The 22,775-nt window shown below is 40.7% G+C and overlaps 2 protein-coding genes across 2 annotated transcripts; both read right to left on the reverse strand.

The window, feature by feature from the left end:
• Positions 1–2: 2 nt before the first annotated feature.
• LOC101465825 (twist-related protein 2) lies at positions 3–6,701 on the reverse strand. Its single transcript, XM_004545139.5, has 2 exons — positions 5,560–6,701; positions 3–1,068 (listed from the first exon to the last, which is right to left on the reverse strand). The coding sequence occupies exon 1, from the start codon at positions 6,438–6,440 to the stop codon at positions 5,868–5,870; it is 573 nt and encodes a 190-aa protein (XP_004545196.1). The 5' UTR covers positions 6,441–6,701; the 3' UTR covers positions 3–1,068; positions 5,560–5,867.
• Positions 6,702–15,975: 9,274 nt separating this feature from the next.
• Positions 15,976–21,586, reverse strand: LOC101466104 (heme transporter hrg1-B). The gene is made up of 3 exons (XM_004545140.4): positions 21,218–21,586; positions 17,504–17,671; positions 15,976–17,132 (listed from the first exon to the last, which is right to left on the reverse strand). The coding sequence occupies exons 1-3, from the start codon at positions 21,345–21,347 to the stop codon at positions 16,996–16,998; spliced, it is 435 nt and encodes a 144-aa protein (XP_004545197.1). The 5' UTR covers positions 21,348–21,586; the 3' UTR covers positions 15,976–16,995.
• Positions 21,587–22,775: the final 1,189 nt, after the last annotated feature.

Raw genomic sequence — 22,775 nt, forward strand, 5'->3', positions numbered from 1 at the left:
ACAGCCATGAGGAAAAAAATTTATTTCCACAGGATATCACACAAGAGAGATGATCATAAGCAAATTCAAAGCAGTACAAAAGCAACACTTTTAAACCACATGGTTACAAATGAATCTGCTGTGGCTCAAATCACTTTGTCGCCACTTTGGCACATTTTATACGAAAATTTCCGCTGTTTTATTTTTGCGTTTTTTTCAATGAAAATAAGCTTGCAAAGATATTTTAAAGCTGCTGTAATTAAAACAAACAAAGAAAAAAACTACTTAAATGAGATTTTCTTGCAATACAAAATGCAGCTTTCTACTAGAAAAGAGTAAAATGAAAAACAGAGGGGGCTGAACTGGGATCAGTGGTGGTATCAAGACTTTTTCCTTTTTTTTTCCCTTAAAGGCGAGAGCAAAGGATAAGCAGAGTTTAAAGTAATACAGTGTGCGTATACCGATTCACATACACTCTAAAACCCACAAAATACACAGAAAGCGATCCAGTTATTACAAAGTCGAAGATCTGCGCCAAATTCCTCGTGCTCTTCCGCTTCCCTCAAGACGGGGTCTTCAGAGCCAGAGCGATTAGCTTATTAGCATTTTAGCTGTAAACATTCATTGGCTGTGACCGCCCTCTAACCATCACTGTGCCATTATCATTAGTCATCTTAATGTCTGTCTGGCAGTGAGTCATCCACTGTGAAGACTTGGGTGGATCTCGCCGTGGTGGTTATCGCCGTGTAACCGAAGGCACTCGAACCAGCAGCCATTTTGTTTCATTGTCACCGCAGGCCAGCTGTTCGTTGATCTTTGTTTATTTTTTATTTTTTTAAAAAGTTCATTTCAGTTTCATCGTTCAAAGTGTTCAGCTCTTCGTCGGGCCGTCGAGGGATCTTCACCAGAGTTTCGGGAACACTCGGTGAAGGCCGGGCGACGGCACGGAGGCCAGACTTGTCCAGAGAAAGAGAAAGTTTTCTTTTCCTTTTTTTTTTGGTTTTGTTTTTTTGTTTTTTAAAGTGGAGATATTTGTCAAGGCAGGAACCAATTTCTTCGAGTGTAGTGAAGTTTCCATTTGTCAGTTTTCTGCAGGGAGAAGAAACATAAAAGGCAAGTTAGCATTATGGGCATTTTATAGCATTTCACACAAATTAAAGACCGGGTGAATGTGTTGAGGATACAACATGTGAGCGCAGACAAGCAAAAACGGAAAAATCCCCACAGCTCTTCAGCTTCTCCTTTTAACAGGCAAACATTTCATCTGGATCATTTTCAGCTTTCCCTAATTATAGCGTGCCCTTCCGCGATACCACGAGAAGTCTTGCGAGCGGAAGCCGGATGTATGTGTGTGTTAGGGCTAGGGTCACATGACTTTGATCGTACCCCGAAAGCATGCCGCGTGCATATTCCCATCCAAAAGGTGCTTTGTTTTTCAAGTCACAGAGCGTGGGGCCACCTCTTTTGTGCTGGAAAGCCATTAAACACCCTGCCTCACATTTTCATGCCCGGTCAGTATTTAAATGCACACTTTTTTTGTATTTGATTAATTTATGTTCGCTAATTACGTCTCTGGAAAATAGTTTTTATTGGTACACCTGCACTGGATTCAAGCCAACTTTATTTGTTAAAGAAAGCACATGTATAGGTTTTCGTGTGGGGGTCGGTCCTTATTAATGTTTTTAAATGACTGAACGATTTCTGTTTCGTTATATTGTGTAAGCGTGCAGATTCTGATACACTCTGGGCTTGTGTTATGTGGTTCTTTGCTGCCTACGTGTCAAACCAGAAGACCTTCCTCTATCCCTGCAGCTGTCTGACCAGCACACGTTCGAATGCACGCTCGAGCGCATATGCGTGGAGCAGTCAAATGTACACACACGCACACACACACACAATCCTCCCACCTGCACTCAGCTCTTAGTTTGGATCTCTAAAAATAAAGATGACTCTCAGAAGCCACGACTTCTGGATGAGGCTTTTAAAAACGCAGATGAGCCGCAGAGGACTTTACATCTGGTCCCAGATCAGCCAGCAGCGAAAGCCAGATATTTAATATGTGCAGAAGAGCGTCCAACAGCTGGTCAGTCCAAATTGTAAAACACCACACACACATACGCACACACACATATGTGCACAGATGCAGCAGAGCCAGGGGTTCCGGCACAGGAAAGCAGTGACAGGCATTGTGATTATAGTATAAACAGAGGGGAGAGTCTTGTTTGTTCCAACTCAGACTGAACAATCGCTTCATTCTGAACATCTCACGCTGAGCCAGACACCCACACATCTTCAAAATCGTGCTCATGAAAATGCACAAAAATGTCTGCGCCGATTCGTGTTCGTGTGTACATGCTGCGGGCTTCCAAATAAAATATAAAATGTTCTTTTACACCAAAAGCAGTGAATTTTATAAACTTTTTGTTTTTTTATTTCTTTGCTTTTTTTTTTTGCTTTTGTTGCAATATACTCATCAATTGAACAAATAAATAAATAAACAACTATGTGATTTCTTTGAAAAAATCTGAGGTAGGAAAAAAAGCAGGAACACTATGCAGTCCTCTAGAATATTTTAAAGCCTTAAATGTATGTGTATGGAATTTTGAATTTCTGAATAATGTATGAATTACATATGTACTATCTGTTTATGTATTAACTGTCCGTCTGCTCTCCAACTCTATAAACCATTTTTGTACACTGGTCATTCTTAAAGAAGAGGCACTGATGTTGTTCAACATCTTTAAATAAAGGATGTAACAATTATTCACTGATATCTGATACCACACCATAAACAGCCTTAAACAAGGGAACATTACAAGCACGTCATGTGATGTCAGTTGTTTGGGTTATTTTGTCCAACACCAAGTAAAACAAGTACACATGGCCTCATCAACACACACACAGAGACTGTTTTAGGACCCGTGCACGCATACGTGCACGCTCCGCCTTTGAAGTGTCCTGACCCTTTCTAACCTCAGCTCTTTCCTAAAATTGCATGTTTTGGTCATGCAGGCGCAGGCCTTGAGTTTGCAGCACTTTCTGTGGCGGCCCCTGCAGAGCTGATGATAACAGGCAGAGCAGTCAAAGTGGTAGGTAATAACTACAACGATGCGTTCAAGGACAGTCGTGTCCACGAGCAGGGGCCTTGGCTTTCCGCTGATTGGAGCCCTCCCCAACCCCCCGCTCCACTCCATGATGTCTGGTGAGTTAGCTCAGAGTGGAACACCTGCGGTGTGCACATAGCAGCAGCTGCATGTGTGTGTCTGGACAGTGTAATATATATGTGTATAAGCACGGGTTGTATGAAGCCCATGTGCAGCAGTACCTGTAGTATCATTTGTGATTCGGGATGAATGCTGCATATGTTTGTAATCATTTAAAGGCCTGATCAGAGAACCGTGTCTGTGCCTGTTTGCAGTGTGTGTGTTCACCTTGACCTGCGATCTAGCTGTTAGAAAAGCATGTTGCACTGAAACCCAGATTAATCTCTGCTCGGCCTTTGCTCCTCACAATGTCTTCACCCGCCTATCTTTTTTTTTTAAATAAATCCTTTGATGCTGTCAAAGACCTTCATGGCCTTTTTTTTTTTTTGGAAGAAATATAACTAAGTCTGACCAAACTGAAACCAGAAGATGGGAGAGATAAAAATCACTGAAACAACATCTGCAAATGTATTCCTGTTTACTTATATGCACATGTTTGCACACAAACACACACACACACACACACACTGCTGCACAGCTAATTAAAACTCACTACAACCACACAGACACAGCAAGCACACACAAACATGTGCTGACATACACAGCCCCGTGCGGCTGACCCTAACCCCGGTAGACACACCTTCCTAATACCTCACAACTGTTTCCAATCTAAAGGTTCCTGCTTGTCTGGGCCCCAGCGAGGCCTGATTGCACGATATAAGATCCTGAGGAGAGAGGGCAAGGCTGCAAGGGAGAGAGAGAGAGAAAGAGAGAGAGAGTGATGTGCCTCCACTCCCCCCCCCCCCCACCCACCCACTCTCCCTTTCTCCCCCACCCCCTTGCTGTACCTGTGCAGGAATCTGGTGTCTGTTTAAAATGTTTTTTGGGGGGTTTTTTTTGTCTTTTTTAAAAAAGCCCTGGAGACTGCAGAGGAAAACATTTGTCTTACATTCATCAGAGGAATGTCAAACACTGGAGTGTTGATGATGATGATAATGTGCTTTTAGCTGATTTTTGGTTTATAAAGCGAAGCAACCAGGATGCTCAAAGGACCTCTTTCTTTGAAATTAACGCTCTGCCCCTGATTGTGTTTTATTTAAGTCTGTGCACTAATCGTCCTCACCTTATCTGCTGGAAAGTGTTTTTATGGTAATTTTGAAAACGCATGGAGGGTGGTTAATGACAACTACACTGAAAAGAGAAAAAAATTATAAAGAGGTGGGCAGACATTTTTGTTTGTGACTGAATGTGTTAGAAGAAGAAAATAGAAAATAAATTTTTAACCAATTAAACTATTTTTAAATTTAGAATTTTTTTTCCTTTTATCTACTTTCCTTTTTGCATAACTTTACCTTTACATACGTTTGTACTTTACATTATTTTAAATTTATATTTTGTCTATTATTAAATTAATGTATTTTTTTTAAGAGTCCTACTCCAAAGTTTCTGATCCGTTTACACAAAACCAACGTGGGATTGAGTTGTATTTGAATTTCTTGTGTGTGTGACAAATATTTATACACAAAACAACAGATCATAACTGACAGTGTATTACTCTTTTTAAAATATGAATTAAAAATGAAACAAACAAAGAAAAAATACTAACTGGTAAGTTGTTTTGATGATTAGCTAATAAAAATTAAGTTAAGATTTGAGGTTTAAAGAAAACACATGCACACTGAAATCAAAGACTGATATCACAGTTACATGAAAAATAACACTGCAGCTTATTTTGTCAGACATTTTTAAAGCATGCTCTTGAATTCATTTTTCTATGTTTTGATAGAAATTACGATTTAAAACAAGTAAAGCAAAGTTTTCTTCGCTTTTGGTCCTACTGTATTTTTTCACATGACGGAAAATACGTTTTCTGTCGTGTTTTGACATACACACATTTTAGCTCTTCACATTTACACTGTAACATTTTGATTCATATATTAAAAGCTGTTTATTCAATTCCTGTCTTCCTGATTGCATTTACTATATGAAGCAAAAGTGTTAAATTCTCCGATAATAAAACTCCGAAAGAAGAGTTTTCGTCACCTTTGTGTGGCGTGCATCGCATTCTCAAAATTTAGATCATGTCCACATCATTTATTCCTTCTTTGATCAAATTAACAAACCATTTTTATTCATTTTGTTTTCATCGAGTTTGTGTTTTTCGATTGAAGAGAGCACACTTACACTGAAATCTTAGTCTAAATGTTGAGCCACAAACTGCCTGTACACATGTGTGTGTATACATACATGTTCGACACTATTCTCTGCACGAATGTGTGTGTGTGTGTGTGTGTGTGTGTGTGTGTGTGTGTGTGTGTGTGTGTGTGTGTGTGTGTGTGTGTGTGTGTGTGTGTGTGTGTGCATATTTCATCCATACCTGAAGGGCTGCAGTGGAGCGAATCATAGCCCTGGGAAAAAACTGTGGGACAGATAAGGGAGAAAGAGGTGGAAAGAGTGGAGGGGAACGGGGTTAGGTTTTGGAGATTTCAGTAACTTAAAGCGTGTTCAACTATGGAGGTGGAGTGAGACGAGAAAAGACTGCAGAGGTTTATGAGAAGGTTAAGATCAGACCATGAGGGGAGAAGGAGGCTTAAAGGTCAGGAAATGAGTGCAGACACGGACAGAGCTGGGGAGGGAGGGAAGATGTGGACACGAGAGGGTGTACAAGAGAAGTTCAGTGGGGTCCTAGTGGCTGGTAGACATGGCCCAGGCCCCCTCCATCCTCCAGACGGAGAAGGCGTAGCTGAGTCTTTCATGGGCCAGGTAGTTGCAGCTGGCCAGCTTGGCGTCCATCTCATCGCTCTGCAGCACCTGGTAGAGGAAGTCGATGTAGCGTGAGGCCAGCTTCAGGATCTGGATCTTGCTCAGCTTGTCCGAAGGTAGTGTGGGAATGATCTTGCGCAGAGAGGCAAAAGCGTCGTTCAGGGATTGAGTGCGCTGACGCTCCCGCACGTTGGCGATGACGCGCTGAGAGTGGAGCTCCTCGAAGGGCGCCTCGGGCCTGGGGCCCAAAGTCGTCGGGGCCAATGACACAACCGTTGAGGGGCTTTTCTTCATCCTCTTTGGCCCAGACGGTAGCAGGCTGCTGGAGCTGCCTGTGCTGCTCTCCTCTGCCTGACTGAGGCTGTCCTTTTTGGGATAAGGGGAGCGTTTTCGATTTCCTGGTTGAAGGGTCTTTTTTGATCCTCTCTCCAGCTCTTCCTCGCTGGCCCCCAGTCCTCCTTCAGGGGAGTTGGTGCAGGACACCTCTTCTCTCATTCTCCTGTCCACTAATAACCTTCCAGCCACCAACACAAAAACTGGATTTCGTGCGGTTCTTTATCGCTTGAGCTTACAGCTTCAAAAAAGAAAACAAAAAAAACCCTCAGCTTGACAAGCTTGTGTAAGTCACGACTGCTGAAGCTCCATCGGATTGGACGCCTTGTCGTCCTGTTTCCTGGTTACCTTGTTAAAATTCTCACTTTCACATTCCCCTCTCAACCTGCCAGACAGAACAACAACAAACCATCTGACAGGCAGGTCCACCTCCACCTCTTTTATACCCAAACGCCAACCCGGAGCCTGCGGGCAGCTCTTATTGGCTCGAATGTTTTCCAGAGGGTGTGGCCGGGTATGAAACAGGCAGGAAAGCAGGAAGTGTGCATTAGCTGGGCGGGTGATAGAGAAAAGGGGGTAAGTGGTTCGCTTAGCCAATAAGAAGTGCTGTGTCTAATGTTGCAGAGATGTCTGAGGCTTTATGGGTTCCAGATTTGGGCTGGACTGTTAGAGCGCCTGCATCCTCGTGTCTACACAAACCTTGCGTCTCTGACAGTCACCACGTGTAAGCTTTAACGTTTTAATACTTTTATGATTATAGTGGCGCTTTAAGCTTAACTCTTTATTTCCCTTTAAAACTCAAACGTGAGAGAGTTCACCTAAGCATGTGTCGGTCATGTTCTTTATTATCCTGACAATGAGACGCTCGCTAAAAAAACAAATGGATTAGAGAACCGCAGAGAATTTATCGGTATAATAATGTACTTTATGATGTGGAATTTATGTTTATAAATCATGCCCATTGCCATGACAGGCCAAAAGGTACAGCGGTATTTTTCAGAAAGATGTTTTTTGTCAGCCAGCGAGTTAAAATCTGCATACCAGCCTCTGCAAACTTCCTTTTCCCTCCAAATGTGACACATCGATGGAAAAGTTCTAAACAAATAAGCGCAGCTTATTAATATCGCTGCCGACATCAGTTGTCAGGTTGGGAAGGGAGGACTGCCAGGACCCTAAATAACCCCCTGACCTGAGTGGCCCAGCGACCTCAGTCTGCAGAGGTGAGGGAGCACCTAATTGTGCCATCCATGGCTTCGGGGCAGGGATCGACACATGTTCCTCCACAGCGCGAACCCATCTGGGTCTGCAGCCACTTAAAATGCATTTTCCACACGTTGGCAGTCGTGACACAGCAGGTAGGCCCTGCGTGAGAAAATGACAACAGGTTGTACACTGTGTGCAACCTACAATTTGGACACATCACTAAATCTTGCGCAAATCTACCTCTGAATCTCTGTCAGTTTCCCAACAACAGCTAAAACCATTTATACCTTCATGCGTCATGACTGGAGTGACTCATCTGTGGATCACTGCTGAGAAGTCTTGCGGGGAGTTTTCTGCCGCTCTGAGCTGTAGAAATGTTGTACTTTTTGATGACAGCATGCTCAGCAACAGCCTTTACATTTCAACACCTCCATCTCCATAAAGCTGGTTACATCTTTGATGTTTCTGAAGCTTCAGAAACTTTGCGTAAAGACACTCAGAAACTGGTATTATTTACAAACACTGGTTTTATGGATCGTAACTAAAACCTCGTATCAGTTTCTATATGCTGCCCGACAGCCTCAAGCCAACAATTTGGATGTGATTGGCGCGGTATTTGAAGGATCGAATGCGAAGAGAGTGGTTCAGAAGATTTTTGATGAGCCCCATGATTGCACTGGTTTACATTTCATTCACAGAGAGCGGAAAGTAGCTCAATCCCAGTTGGGTTCAATCAACTTGGAAGAGAGAGAGAGAAACAGAGAGAAAAACAAAAAAAACCCTCATCTGGTCATCAAAGCAAAAGGCTGTGGACAGAAACGGGGAATTATATGAGGTTACATTTACATAAGCGGCCAAGTCAACTTAAGGATTAACTGGTATTAAAACTGAGGCCTGCTGGGACCTCTGGTGGAGCCAAAGGAAGGACAGGAAAGTCATCGTTGCTCAGGCTAATCTCGGAAGCTGCTGCTTACCTTTAGCGAAGCCGTGGCTCTGTGCCACCATCATGGAAAAAATGAGCAAACATAAGCGGGTAGGCCTACAAGAATGTCGTGGCGCATAGAAGAGGCGGAAAAAAGAAGGAGAGAATGGGAGAAGAATGAGAAAAGGGGGGAAAAGAAAAAGGAGAAGAAAGGAGAGGGACAAGGGGGGAAAAAAGTGAGGCTGTCCAAACAGAACCAGATGCAGGAGTGTGGAGGCTCGTTTGATCTCGATCCTCATAGGCTGATTGATGTTGCACATTTCATTTCCTTGTCAAAGTCCTGACATAATGTTTCACTAAACACTCAGACCTGCTCTCATCTTTGTTCTGTTTCCACAGGGGTCATAATTAAGCTTTTTTTTAGAGCTGAAAATAGATCATACACATATCAATATATCAACATACACTATATAGGCTTACATACACAGACACACACACACACACACACCGGGGGGTTTGGATATCCAAAAAGCCAGTATGTTGTCTGTTTCTGTCTCTCCACCAGATGGTTTTAGCCTGACTGAAATACTGCACTGAAGAGTAGCCACGCTTACACTTTGAAGTTCAGGGGGAAATATCTTTATGTCCGTAATGCAGTCAATTCAATTACCATCATGTGACTCCGCGGTGACAAACTCAGCTGGTAGGAGCGCAGCGGCGTGACCGATCGTAAGTGATGTGTTTGGAAATCCATACTGGCCTAACAAAAGGAGCCAATCATTGAATTCCTCCTCACCTTCACCCCTGAGAATTTCCTCACCCTCCTGCCCGCAGTTACTGAAGTTTGCACACAGCACACTACAACCATACCCATCCTTCAAGAGCTCCATCCCTCCCCAGGAGCTTATAGTGACACAAAGGCAGACATCTGGGACCCATTTCCCCTCCGTGGAGAAGCCCTTCCTGTGGGGTATCCACTTAGAGGGGTTCGGGAGGAGTAGGCTGGGGGGTGTGCGGTGGGGTGAAGGTGCATGGTAGGTGGGGGATGGTGGTGGTGGTGATGGTGGTGGGAGCCTGAATACTACTAATGAGGAGGAGAGGTGTGGATGATCTAAACACAGAGTCAAACCTCCTGCCTTTCCTGGTTTGGGACCTTTTCGATTAAAGAAAGGCTTCGAAATGTATTCATTCATTTTATTTATTTGTTTATTTGCAGAGTTACACATAGTTTAGCATAAAGACTGGAAACAGCTCATAAAATCCACCCGCCAACATCTCAAAAGCACAACGGGTTATTCAGCACTAAAAATACCTGCACAAGACCTAGCACATTAAAAAAAAAGACACTCCACTGCTTTAATGACGTTTTTATTTTATTTTGTTTTACAGAGACAACACGCAGTTAGTGGTAATTACATCAGAGTTTGCTCACTGCAAAATGGGCAACCATTTCCCCTGGGCAGGTAGACAAAAAATTTTTAAAAAAAGGAGAAGAAGAAGAAGAAGCAGGAAAAAACAACAACAACAGCCCATAGAAGTCTTATTATAATTATAATTTTCACCAGGCTCTTTGTTTCTCATAGTTTCCTGCCTCTTTGGTGTCTGTTCACCCAAATGTGATATTTATGATACAGACTCTTCTCATCTGTTTCCAGAAATCCAAACGAGAATATTTCTCCCGGGCTTTCATCTCTGATTTGAAATGACCAAATCCATCCGCCAGCACTGACAAGCCCTTAAAAACACTGATTTTCCACATACAACTTTTGTTCATGCTTCATAATGCAGAAATAAATAAAAAAATAAAATAAAAACTTCTCACAACTGGTGAAATTCATTTGCTGTTGAAGTCTTACAATCGATGGTCCAGATATGCTCCTGAACAGACCTCGAGGTGAGCTTGATTGACACACTTTTTCTAGGTGTGTGTTTACCCCCGCTGCGCACAAGCATCTATTATTCTTGTTTAGCTGTGCCTTCTTCGTATTAGATTGTAATTTATCATAATATTTAGCACTCGGGCTTCCTTCAAATGTCCCTGCTTTCATGTGTAATTTAGCCAATATCCTGCTCTGGCTCTGATTACAGTGTTTAAGTGCTGGGGTCCATCCGTGGCACATTACAAACAGTCCCAGCGGAGCTCACAGCTGAGCTGGGGATAACACACACTGGGTTGGTGCAGGCGGAGCAGCAGGTAAGGCTGGAAAAAAAGAGTCATGGGACTCATTCTGGCACTTTCAGAGAAGAAGAAGCAGTGCATGATGGCTACAAGACAGAAGAAGGGGTGGGAATGTGTAGTGACATTATCACACATCCAGCTCCGTCGGTTGTTCCAATGAAGCAATGTGTGCAAGGTGGAGGGAACTAAACTGATTAAATATGAGAGCTTGCTGAAAATAAATGGGCCTGCTTGTTTTGTTTAGTTTTTTAGTAATGACTGATACGTGGCAGATAAGTTTGTGAACCACTGAATTAAAGGTGTGTTATGTGAAAGTGGTATTTCTCTTTCTTGATTAAGTGTGTTGATTTATTTCAGACACAAAAAGACATGCGTTAAACATGCAGGTATAAACAAGTGGTAGGTGTGCATATGTGTTGCTTCACTGTTACATCATATCATCTCCATATGTGCGAGCAGCACGTCCTGTGATCTCCCTGTGAATCAGAAAATGAATTGCAAGGGCAACACATTGCAAGTACATTTAGATTTGAACTTTATTGGCAGTAAACACAAATAAGGATTTTTGGATTTCTATCAAAGCTGCCTCTGTAGTCAACATGACCCCCCGTCCCCCAAATGTTTTTTAATTTAAACTTAGTGCTGACTCTAGGCAGAAAGACGCTGATGTGATCAAGCTCTATATATAGAAAACCATCACATGAGAGTCATTTTCACTGCTGAGTCAGCCACACAACTTCACCATGTTAGGTTCACTTTTCTTGTAAGTAAGCCTGACAGTGAGTCAGCAGATCAGCGCTGACCATGTGGCCACTTCACTTGGAAAATCCTGTTTCAGTGTGAACTTCTTAAATGAGCTTATCAAGCCGCAAGTATTGTCTGGGAGGAAGAGACTCTTTCTACAGCACTTTTTCAACTGAATGTGAAACAGAAACACAATAATGACCTTTTACCATATGTGAAATGTAGTGTACATTCAACACCAAGCCAAAAGCTTGTGGCGTTAAGTCTACAATGTCTGAATATCTTGATATGAGATGAGAAGGCAATCAAACACCTTTCTGGCTTTCTATGGTCCTTTTTAGACCAAAAAACCCCCCAAACAAAACATACACATATACCATGAATCAGTTTGAGCGATAGTTCTTCAGATAAAGATCCCTGTCAGGTCAAGTGTCTAAAAACTCACTCTTCAAATGCTAGTTCCTGGAAGCAGTGTGAACCTGGAAAATCCAGGATTAGACACTATCACGCATCCAGCTCTGTCGGGCGTTCCAGTGAAGCACTGTCTGCAAGGTGGAGGGAAATGTTGCGTTTCTGAAGCAGAGCTATTGCATTAGAAACATCAACAGAGCCAGCTTCAAAGGGGTCTGCCTTCACATTGAATCAGGCCCCACTTCCATTAGATTAGATGGCCTTACCAAAGTTACATTGCGTTAACGTTTCTTTATGGTTTCTCAAATCCCTCGCTCTGGTTTTGGTTCCCCCTGTGAAGCCACTTCAAACAGCCTCTGCCATGGCATATCCCTTTGTGCTCTAAAACAGCAAATATGTGTCTCTCTAAAATGTTTCAGATGCAAGCTCGCAGTGGTCCCAGAGGCGGAGAGAGCATCGCACACACAAACACATCAGAGGAGCAATGAACAATAGATGAGTGTAAAGGTAAGCCATCTAGCGTGCTGTCAACAGCCGATTCAATTGACTGATGAGTGATGGTCGGTGCAGATGAAGACAGACAGATGAGGAGGAAAAAGGTCAAAAATAGAAAGAGAAAAGCGGAAAAACAGGGAGAAATCCTGCATCAGTAAATCAGTGTGTTAAAAGGAAGGGATTGGACAGAGGGGGGGGGGGGGGGGGGGGCTGCAAAAGGTCTAGAAACATATGTTTCAGTTTGTAAATAAAACAGTAAATTGCTATGGATATTGCTTAAATATCTGTGGGCTTTGTACCATGCTTTGCGGAAGTTCCTCGGAAATCATTCTGGGACTGCCTTCTTAAAATGCCAAAGCGACTTCTTAATGTCAAAGCGGCCATCTGGTTCTCGACCAATTCAAGATGTTTTCTTTTCATTTCGTTTTTTTTTTCTTCCTGATGCTTCTTTTTTTAGATCAAATACTTCATTTTTGTATGATTAATTCCGCTTTTCGTCAATCGCAGTGGAAAAGCCAGCAAACCCGTAAATCCCCGTTCACCTTCTATCTGGCACTCTAAAGTAAAAGTACTTTTACTTCATTCAAGAAATTGAACACTACAATACCAGTACAGTATACATCTTCAACACTTTTACAGTTGTACTGCTTCTTCTATTATGTTAAAGGCCAAGCCTAGGCAACTAATTTTCCCAAGGAGCCACATGAGAAACTGGGACTGTTGTCCCAAGGGCCACGTCAATAAGCTTACTGGTGCTACCCTCCATAACAGTCCCACCAATAAGCCTATTGGTGTGGCGAATAAGCTTGTTGGTAGGACTATTGTGGATGGCCACAAAAAAAAAGATTATTGGTGGGACTGTTGTGGACAACAGTCCCAGTTTCTCATTTGGCCCATTGGGAAAAAAAATTTTGCCCACCCTGTTTTGTTTTGTTTTGTTTTGTTTCCTTTCCTACAGTCACCTGGCTGTTTATATTTTACATACATTGCAAATGTCAAGGTATGTAAAGGTCCAGGAGGTATCAAAATGTGAAATTCCAGCAATATATTTAAACACTCATTCTGCCCCCTAACAATTTTAATACCAGGGTTCTCAAGGTGCAGTCCATGGAGGCAGTCGCAGCCCTTGATAACATTTTATGTGGTCTATGAGCGCAGCAGGACAAGAATGCACTACTGTACATTTGATTTATCTGCAGGTCAAGTCATTCTATGAAACAGCTGTGCAGAATGAGACCAGAGTTTCTTCTCTTTCTGTTAGAGCAGACTAAACTTTCCTAACACTGATAAGTACACCTGGTATTAAGGAAATGTTGCAGCCACAGGAGCCACAGTTTGATAGAAGATAGTATTTAGACAAAGGTGTTTCTCATTAAAATAAATTAGGGCTCCATGCTAAAATGGAACAGAAACTTTAATGCCATTACAAACATCAGTATTTGCTTACCATTTTATGTTAAATCAGGTATATGATTTAAAAAAAAACCTCTAAAACAGTACAGATTATCAATATGAAGTGCTATCCTCGGAGCAGGCGTAAGAGTATTGACTACACTTGATGTGTGCAATTTTCTTGTGAGCCCTTCAGTTTCCCCAAAAATGTACTCAGTCATCAAAACTTTCAAAAACCACTGGTTTAATGCTTTAAATAAATGCTCAGAAGCAGACGATATATAAGATGAAACAGTGCTGTACACATATTTAAAGGCTAGTACAAGTAATTTCTGCACCTACATAATTTCTTGCACCACTTGAAAAATGGTAACTTTGATTTTTGATGCCAATTTTCTCCCAGGGTTGACAATTTTGCATTTCACCAACTGGCAGTGCCATCTTGTTCTCAATAAATTATGCAATGGTTTGCATATTTTTCAATTCAAATATTTAAATCAGCCACATCTGACATGTTTCGCAATATTTTTTGAGCTGTAGAATCATAATGCATAATATGGCTTAAACTGGATTAATATCACTGCTCAGGGAGCAGTTTTAACTTTTTTTTAAACATGGTTAGTTAAATACAAAAGAATACATCACACTTTGTGAAGTCACCTTATATTTTGCAGCCAAATAACAACAGTGGAGCAAACTGAAATGAAAAAGCAATGTAATTAAAAGTAAATATCCAATAATCTACTAATACTTTCACTTTGCAATAAAACATTTTAAAATGAGGACCAAGTTTTTCTTTCTCTCTATGCATTTTGATGCTAGTGGTGTTATAATAAATATAAGTGTGAACAGACTGTTGACACATCTACAAAAGCTAAATGTGCTCTAACTGTTCACTTTCATGTGCCAGTGTGAACACATGAACAGGTCCAAATTTGCTGTTCTATAACTGAAGTCAGACACTCAAATTCTGACTGTAAGTGTATGCTGAATGCAAAGGAACATCTTTACTTCTTGCCGGTTGCTTGCTATAGATTTAAACAGTCATCTTGTGTTTGCTCTGCAGTGTGTAATTATACAGGATGTTTAGGATATTTGGGTTATTTGAATGTCTAAACTATTGTTTCCAGTCTCTCCACACTCTGCCAGACTGCCAGTCAAGACAACTTCCTCCCTTGATTTGGGTAGAGTCCTGTAATTGAATAAAAAGAGACCCCTCCCTCTCTTTACATACTACACACACACAAACACACACATGCACATTTTACAGGCTGGTGTATAAACTTAATAGGGTGCATTTGGTTCCAAAGCCCCCAGCCCGCTTGATGGAAAGTGAGCTGGATTGTTTTTCAGTTTCTTAATGTCGAAGTTTATAACAGCCAGATAAAAACAACGTTACCATGGTGATTTAACCACAACATCGCAATTACCTTGATGCTGCGAGACTCTCCGGGCTTACAAACAAACCAGTATAATGCAATTAAGATATAAGCACCACAAAAATGTTGGTAAAACGCAGAGGAAGGATGTAGGACAGCAACAAAGTGAAATAATCATGGTGGCTTTTCCAGGATCAAAGTTATTGATAAATATAGTAAATAACCAAGCACCATGCCAAAATTCACTTCTTTTAATCCTCAGCATAGCAGGAGTTCTTTCCTTAATGAGCACTGCAGGATGGAATTAAGGGGACACTTTTTTTTCTTCCGCCAGATATTTTTCTCCTAAAAAATAACTTAATGAGCGAAAGAACACCAAAAAATGATAGCACTGTAAAAATTCGCTAACATATTTTTCACATCAACTTCAAAGTGCTTCTATCAGGCAGCTGCTTTAACAAAATCATATAGCAAAAAAAAAAAAAACACCCTGAACCAGCCTCCCCCACCCCCCACCTTTCCTTTGAGGGACAAAATAAAAATGTGGATAAATGGAATAATTGCTCAACTTCAAAGTGCAGGTTATTGCCTGCGTTTACTGTTGCGATTGCAATGCAGTGGGGATGTTTTCTCTTCAGAAGGGTGGCTCGGCTTGGTGGGAGAAGTGCTTCATTCCTGTCAGGGTGCAAATCACATTTTAATGCCTAAAAACACTGACCCTTCTGCCCCGGGCTTAGTCAGAAGAGGAGTGCATGACACTTTCAAACTGATTCCATAATAGTTTCTAATACTCACATTATAAGCTTTGTGATTTTTTTATTTTATTTTATTTATTTTTTTTGATGGAGGGGGGGGCGGTGTTGTACTTTTTAAAGAACAGCAGACATTAAAAATTTTAGAGGAACAGAAAGTGCAAAAGAAACAAAGAAATTCCTGGTCAGAAAAGAGGAAGAGCTCTTGGTCACAGCCATGCACATTTTCAGACTTTATTAACAGCACTCTTAGAGACACTCCTGCACAAACACACACACACCTACATTCAGTCAAATGATACATGCGGATGCACAAAGTTTCCAGACTCACCTTACAATATAAATGTCCATAATCGGGTTTCACATGGATGATATAAAACAAAGTAACTTGATTACTTAAGTGTGCATAACAGTGTCATCACAGCCCAATGAATGCCCGTTTCACCTTTTTGTCACACAGACAAAAAATAAAATAAAATTTAAAAAAATCACTCATACAATAAAAATGCTGGTTCAAAGTTCAGAAACATACAGTACCAATACATTGGTGCTTATTTGGAATTTCACAGGAAAGCCTAAATGATGAAGGATTTCAGGCTTACCTGCCTTCAATAAGGCCTCGACGCACTTTTAAAGCAGTGTGTGAATGTATATCAGCTTTAAATCACTGTACATCAAGGGACCGGTGCTTTGTGATCTGATTTTGTCATTTGATTACTCAATGTACAACCTGTAAGCTAGTAAAAAAAACCCACCTTAAATAGAAATATCACACAGATAGAACGATAAGAAACGCCCATGAACTATACATTTATATCTGGAAGAGGGATACCCCCTAGTGGCTGCAGCGTTGAACTGAAGGTTTTCACAGAAGAGTCGGTAAATTTGCAACAAGTTCTTTAATTGCGATGTGGTTAAAAAATTGATCATATTCTAGGAATGTTTTACCAAGAGGACACTGTGTAGATTCAGGGGTGAACGAAAAAGTAAGAAAATAAAATCTATCTGGGCTAGTATAAAACGGAGCTGGATTTATCAGAAAAGTTTAGAAGTCAGCGAAAAATCCTGCTCAGAATTAAAAATGAACCAGTACGTGGTGACGTGGAGACCCTGTTCAAGGTCATGATGCTCTGCATAAAGAAAAGAAAAAAAGCACTGCTGGTTTATTTTTTTACTCCTCCATCAGCTCCACACTGTGAGAGCAAGTCTGTGCATCTTCTGTAAGATGCAGGACTTTCCCTCAGAAGTCACTGAGGATACCGATGTCCTCAAACTCAGTGCGGTATTGTTCAGCAGTGTGGGTGAGCATGAAGGACCATTTCAGGGTCATGACGCTCCACACACAGGACAGGTAGAAGCTCTGAGGGTCAGTGAAGGCTGCGAAAACAGAGACACACAATTCAATTCAATTTTATTTATATAGAACCAATCCACACAACAGCTCCCTCAGGGCACTTTGACAATCAAATAACCCCTTGTGAGCAAGCACTTGGGGTTATTAGGACCTAAACACATTAAATGTCCCACTCTACAACCATCTTTTAACTGAACCCTTTCTTCTGTAAAGTAAAAGATGCTGGCTGCAAAGTACTGGGTCAAATAATAAAACTATTTGAAATAAGTAATTGATAAACAATGATTTCACATAGCAACAAGTCTGAGTATGTACACCACAGAGCTGTTTGGTAATGAACAATATACATAAAAAAAAATGAAGTGAGACCAGAAAGTGATGCCGAACAACTCACTGTCTTTGTATAGGGCGCCAATGCCCAGGAAAACAACGAAGCTTGCGAGTGCCAGCAGAGAGAAGAAAATCCCAATGAGCATGAAAAACCTGAGGCCTTTCAGCCAGGTCCGCCAGTAGTCCTGCAGGTACATGATGTGAGTGATCAGGGTCCAGAGTGCCAACACACCTGAAGGAAGAGACCAGGTACAGACAGCAAAGTTAGCTTTCAGCTTCATGAGTCTGTTTAAAAGGCAGAGTACTACAGGTTTTACATGATATGATCCACCTTCTTGCCATTTTCTAATAATATGTAAATGCATCAACACATTTCCACATTATTACACTTTTTTAATTTTATTGTTGCACTGTAACAGAGCTGCAGTTGTTGTGCACATATTCAACTCCTCTCTGATTCAGATTTAATGCTAAAGCTCTTGTTTTACTAACCTTTAAGCCTTACGTCAGGACTGGTGCTGAAAACTAAGTCTGACTGGAGGAGGAAGTCTGAATATTACAGTGAGACTGGCTGAGAATCTGTATTTGGTGGTATCTATAAGAGTTCTGATTCTCAAGTGTTTGATTTCAGTTTACTTGAGTTCATCAGTGGGGAAAAGATTAAAGATTAAACTTGTGTCAAGTACGTTTTAAACCCCCTTTGAGTTGATGGCAGCTTGGAAATTTGGAAAATACTCTGAGGGACCAATTTGTGTCCCAAAGAGGAAAACATCCTTTACAATAACAGCTCCTCACTTCTGGAACATTATTCTAACTTTGAATGTAACCTTAAAGCCATCATACCTAGCTGTTTTCCTTATACCGGTATGCTCACATTTTCTTTTTGTTTGATTGATTTGTAATTCATACAAGCTAACTGTATGTTCTGTCTAACATCAACTGTTTGCCTAGTTTTTGCTCACTTTATCCTTTAATGACTTTTATGTTTTCAAAAAGTAGCTAGGAGGCAGATTCTGCCTCAGCCATTTGGCTAACACTGGCACATTTATGGTAACCTTCATTAATGCAGACTGTCCCTGACAATTAACACTAACATTAAAAATGTGTAGTAAACAACACACTTACAGCTGAACTGAACATACAGCCATGTGAAAGAGCCTGTGAAAAACTAAGTACACCTCATGATTCAGACGCTTGTAGCACCACCCACAGCAGAGATAATTTAAAGTAATGGTTTTCATTATGAAGTTGTTAGTCGCTAACATTATTTGGGAGGAATTCTGGCCCACTTTTCTTTGTTTGCTGAGTCCATTGAGGTTTTGGGGTATTTGTTTATGCGCAGCTTTCTTAAGGTCCTGCTACAGTATTTTAATCAAGCTGAGGTCTGGACTTTGACTGGACCATTGCAACACCTTAATTCTTTTCTCTTTCAGTCATTGCGTTATAGATTTGCTAGAGTGCTTGGGAACTTTGTTGTACTGCATAATCCACTTTTAGCTAAGTAACACACGAGCCTTCATATTTGACTCTAGAATACCTGGGTATACAGAGCAGTTCATGGTTGATATAGTGACTACAAGATGCTACTTCAGGAGCTCAGCTCCTATGGCGGAAAAAACCCTAATCATCAACCTTCCAACTGCCATGCTCAACAGTCGGTACGAGGTGTTTGTGCAGTGCATTATAGCCAAACATCTGCATGTGCTTTTTAGTGAAAAGAGGCTTTCTCTTTGTATCCCTTCCAAATGAGCCATACTTGTTCAGAAACTCCTTTGAGTTTGAGTCTAACCTTATTGTAAATTTGCTGGGGTGTCACTTCCGGAAAGACTTGAAAGCTCGATCCTAGAAAATTAACAAAACATCTGCTTTTATACAGGTGCTCACACTTGCTGAATCATTTAATCAGGTGCACTATTTACCCTCTTAATTCATATGGAAGAAGTAAGAGTGTACTTAGCTTTCACAGTGAAAACTGTCTTTTTCACATGACTGCATATACCAGTCATTGAAATAAATTTGACTGGTCATGAACTTTTGTTTGTATAATCAATAAATGCTGGATCATGACACAGCATGCTGCCAAATGCTGAGTCAACAAATCACACTTCTCTTTTTGTCATTGCAACAGAAGGAAGTGCAACAACTTTTATATTAGTTGAAGATCAGTGAAGATGCACAGGATACACTTTTGCTCTTTCCTGTGGGATGACTCATCATCATGTAAACATGTTTGTGGTCTCACAGGATCAGATTCAGATTTACTTGTGGGTAAAAGAATTCAAAATCTTGATATTATATCAATATGTATTTTTAAAAGAATGAGGAAAACATGGTATGGTGCAAATGAACCTTTAACTGTTTACTGTGTGCTAAGTTTTTTATATATTTAAAAAAAAGAAGAAGTTGGGATGGACAGTCTGTATGCAAGCATACAACAACAACCATGACTCTACTTCATGTGCTGGATTATTTCTGATATTGTGTTAATAAAATAACAGCTTTGATTAAAATCAATAGCCCAATTCTTTTCAACGCTGACTGACTGTGAAATAAATCAGGCACGTCAATTACGCCCCAGCCTGATGGACAAAGAAATTGCAGCTCTTCATTTTCAGTCCGATTAATGTGTTACTACCAATGTAATTAGGAATGGTTACTGACTAACTGCACAAAAAGATGACACCACTGTTGTACTTTAACTAGTTTGATCTTTGGTAAAAATGCACATTTAACAACCTCTAACACTGAGTACACTACACCCTATCAGCAGATGAGCGCAGAGGTTTCAGATGCTCATCTGTAAACCTCGATAGAGTTTCAAAGGTCAAATTTCCAGATGCAACTCTTTTATCACCGTTGCACGGTTGTGCATGGGCGGAAGCATTTTTATCTTTTTGGCAAACCTAACAGGATCTAACATTGCGATTTGTGACATCCTGTCAAGTCCATTGTCCATATGTTCACACTGCATGATAATATCTGAACTCAAAGCAGCACAGTCGTAAAGGAAATGCTACTGCTCTAAAACAACAGCCTTTCTTTTGCAATGTTGACATATTTTCCTTTTATTGTGAGTTTGCACAGACATGCCCTTTAACCAGGTGTAAATCTGTACTCGGATTATACTCGGACATGGATTATACATCACGCTCCCTTATTCACCATCAATGTCCACAGTAAGTCATACAAAGTACTGGTGATTCAGGATTGGAAAGGTTTTAAAAATGTCCTTTAAAAACTGACATTGGAGAACGGAGACTCTAATGGTTGATCTAGTAGGTGTTCACCAGTGGGAACAGATTAAAGTATAAACAACAGGAATGCTATTATACTTGTTAATAAATGATGCTGAAAAAGACTCTTCTACTGTGGATAGTGTTATTTGTCTAAATGTTCTGAGAATTAATTCATAATTCAGATGAACACAGAGCGACTTATTTTACTTAGATTTATAGGATTTGGGTCTTGAACATATTTAAACTTTCTATTTAAAAAAGACACTTGTGTAGAAGTTTATGAACATAAAGTGACATCTGATTATTTTAAGGTCTTCAAGACAAACAGTAAATTTAACAAAAACATTTTTTTTTTAAAAGTGCAATATTTACGCACACATTTGGTTGCCGCATGTGTCATAAAGTTAGATGACCTGGCCTTGAAATAGAAGTTATACCTGTGACACATCTCTAACTCTACGCTCCCATAAATGCCAATAAATCTCTCATTCACTGCTCCTCACACTCATCACATGTATCGCTGCAGAGAGTGTTTACTTCACCTGACAGTCCCCCCATGGCTCCAGTCCAAGGCTGATTGTACACGAAGTTCCACACCAGAAAGGCTGAAAAGCCCACGATCGTACCAAACGAAGCATAGGCGATCCTCATGTACGTCTTATTGATACCCATGATTGCAAATTTAAAGTTAATAATAAAAAAAATAAAATAAAGGCTGTGTGGGGAGAAGCAGTCGCGGGCTGGGCTGGAGGAGAGCCGAGTGTCTGTGAGCTGCAGCAGCAGGAGGTAAGAGCTGGTAATAATAAAATATCTACCTGACAAAAAAAAGGTCCACGAGGACACAGTGTGACTAAAACAACGCGTGTGCTCTGCTGGCTAATGGTTAATGTGGTTACTGTGAAACATGACAGCGCGTTTCTGATGAGGGATGTCCTATCCAGCTGCAAAAACACACAGCCTTGCGTTACGTCATCAAGAAATCTGATCATGGTGGGTGGACACAGCAACCCCTACAGGACCACAGAGGAAATTATCTACCTCAGAGCTCTCTCTGTGTGTGTGTGTGTAAAATAACAGCTGGACGGATTAAAACCCTTTTTAATTTGCATGTTGGATTCATAGGTGATGAATGGCAAATGTGTTTTTATTTTATCTGGGCAGATCATAAGTGAAAAAAATAAGAAAATGATCCGGCATGATTTACATGGAGGTTTTGAATAAAATAATGTGCTTCTTGGGACTGTTATAATAAAATTTTATTTGATCTGTGTACTGCATTTGAAACAGATGGCCACATTGTCCATAGAAACTGCTGGTGTTGGTACAAAGGCTCCTGTCTTGTCTTCATAGGAGAATTCTCCCCATCCTCAGCCATCCTTCATGGGGTCTTTCCCATATTCTCAATCTAAATGGCATCCCTGGGTCAAGATAATCCATTTATACAGTCATGTGGAAAAGAAAGTTGTCACTTTCTAAATCGTCTTGTAAAACACTCAGTAGGCTCTCATTGCTTTCATGGGAATTAAGTGGCTAAATAGGTGTTGCTCATCAAAATAAGACCATGCAATGGTTGCAAAAGCACCATGAGCTACATCTAAGATGCTACAGAAGTTAGCATGTTAAATGCTTAAGTTCATGACAGTACAATCAGAAAAACATTGAACAAGTATGGCTTCTTTAGAAGCTATACAAGGAAAAGGCCTCTCGTCTCTAAGAAAAGCACATGGCAGAACAGCTTAGGTTTGCAAAGCTGCATCAAAGGGATAAAACCATAAGACAGATAATGGTCATAATGCTGTGAGTTATGTACTGATAGGCTGTTTGGTTTTCTCCAAACAACTCATACTGACTGTCACAAAGCTAGAATAATTTTCCCAAAGTGAGGAGCTGTTATTCTAAAGGATGTTTTCATCTTTGGGACACAAATTCTCCTCTTAAAATATTCTCCAATTTTATGCTGCCATCAATTCAAAGAGTACCACAGGCACCTCTGACACAATGCTATCTTACATACAAAGCACTCCATTGATTGCAGCAGTGTTCTAAACCTGCACAATTAATGTTTTGGCAAAAGAGCACAACAACATTCAGAAGGGCAAT

Source organism: Maylandia zebra, linkage group LG5 (genome assembly GCF_041146795.1).
Source record: "Maylandia zebra isolate NMK-2024a linkage group LG5, Mzebra_GT3a, whole genome shotgun sequence".
NCBI classification, from domain to species: domain Eukaryota; kingdom Metazoa; phylum Chordata; class Actinopteri; order Cichliformes; family Cichlidae; genus Maylandia; species Maylandia zebra.

Coding starts and splice junctions, on each gene's coding strand:
- LOC101466104 (XM_004545140.4), bottom strand. CDS start 21,347: ATGGGTATCAATAAGACGTACATGAGGATCGCCTATGCTTCGTTTGGT. Junction 17,672..21,217: donor AGCCATGGGGGGACTGTCAG/GTGAAGTAAACA, acceptor CTCTTCCTTCAG/GTGTGTTGGCACTCTGGACC. Junction 17,133..17,503: donor TGGCGCCCTATACAAAGACA/GTGAGTTGTTCG, acceptor CTGTTTTCGCAG/CCTTCACTGACCCTCAGAGC.
- LOC101465825 (XM_004545139.5), bottom strand. CDS start 6,440: ATGAGAGAAGAGGTGTCCTGCACCAACTCCCCTGAAGGAGGACTGGGG.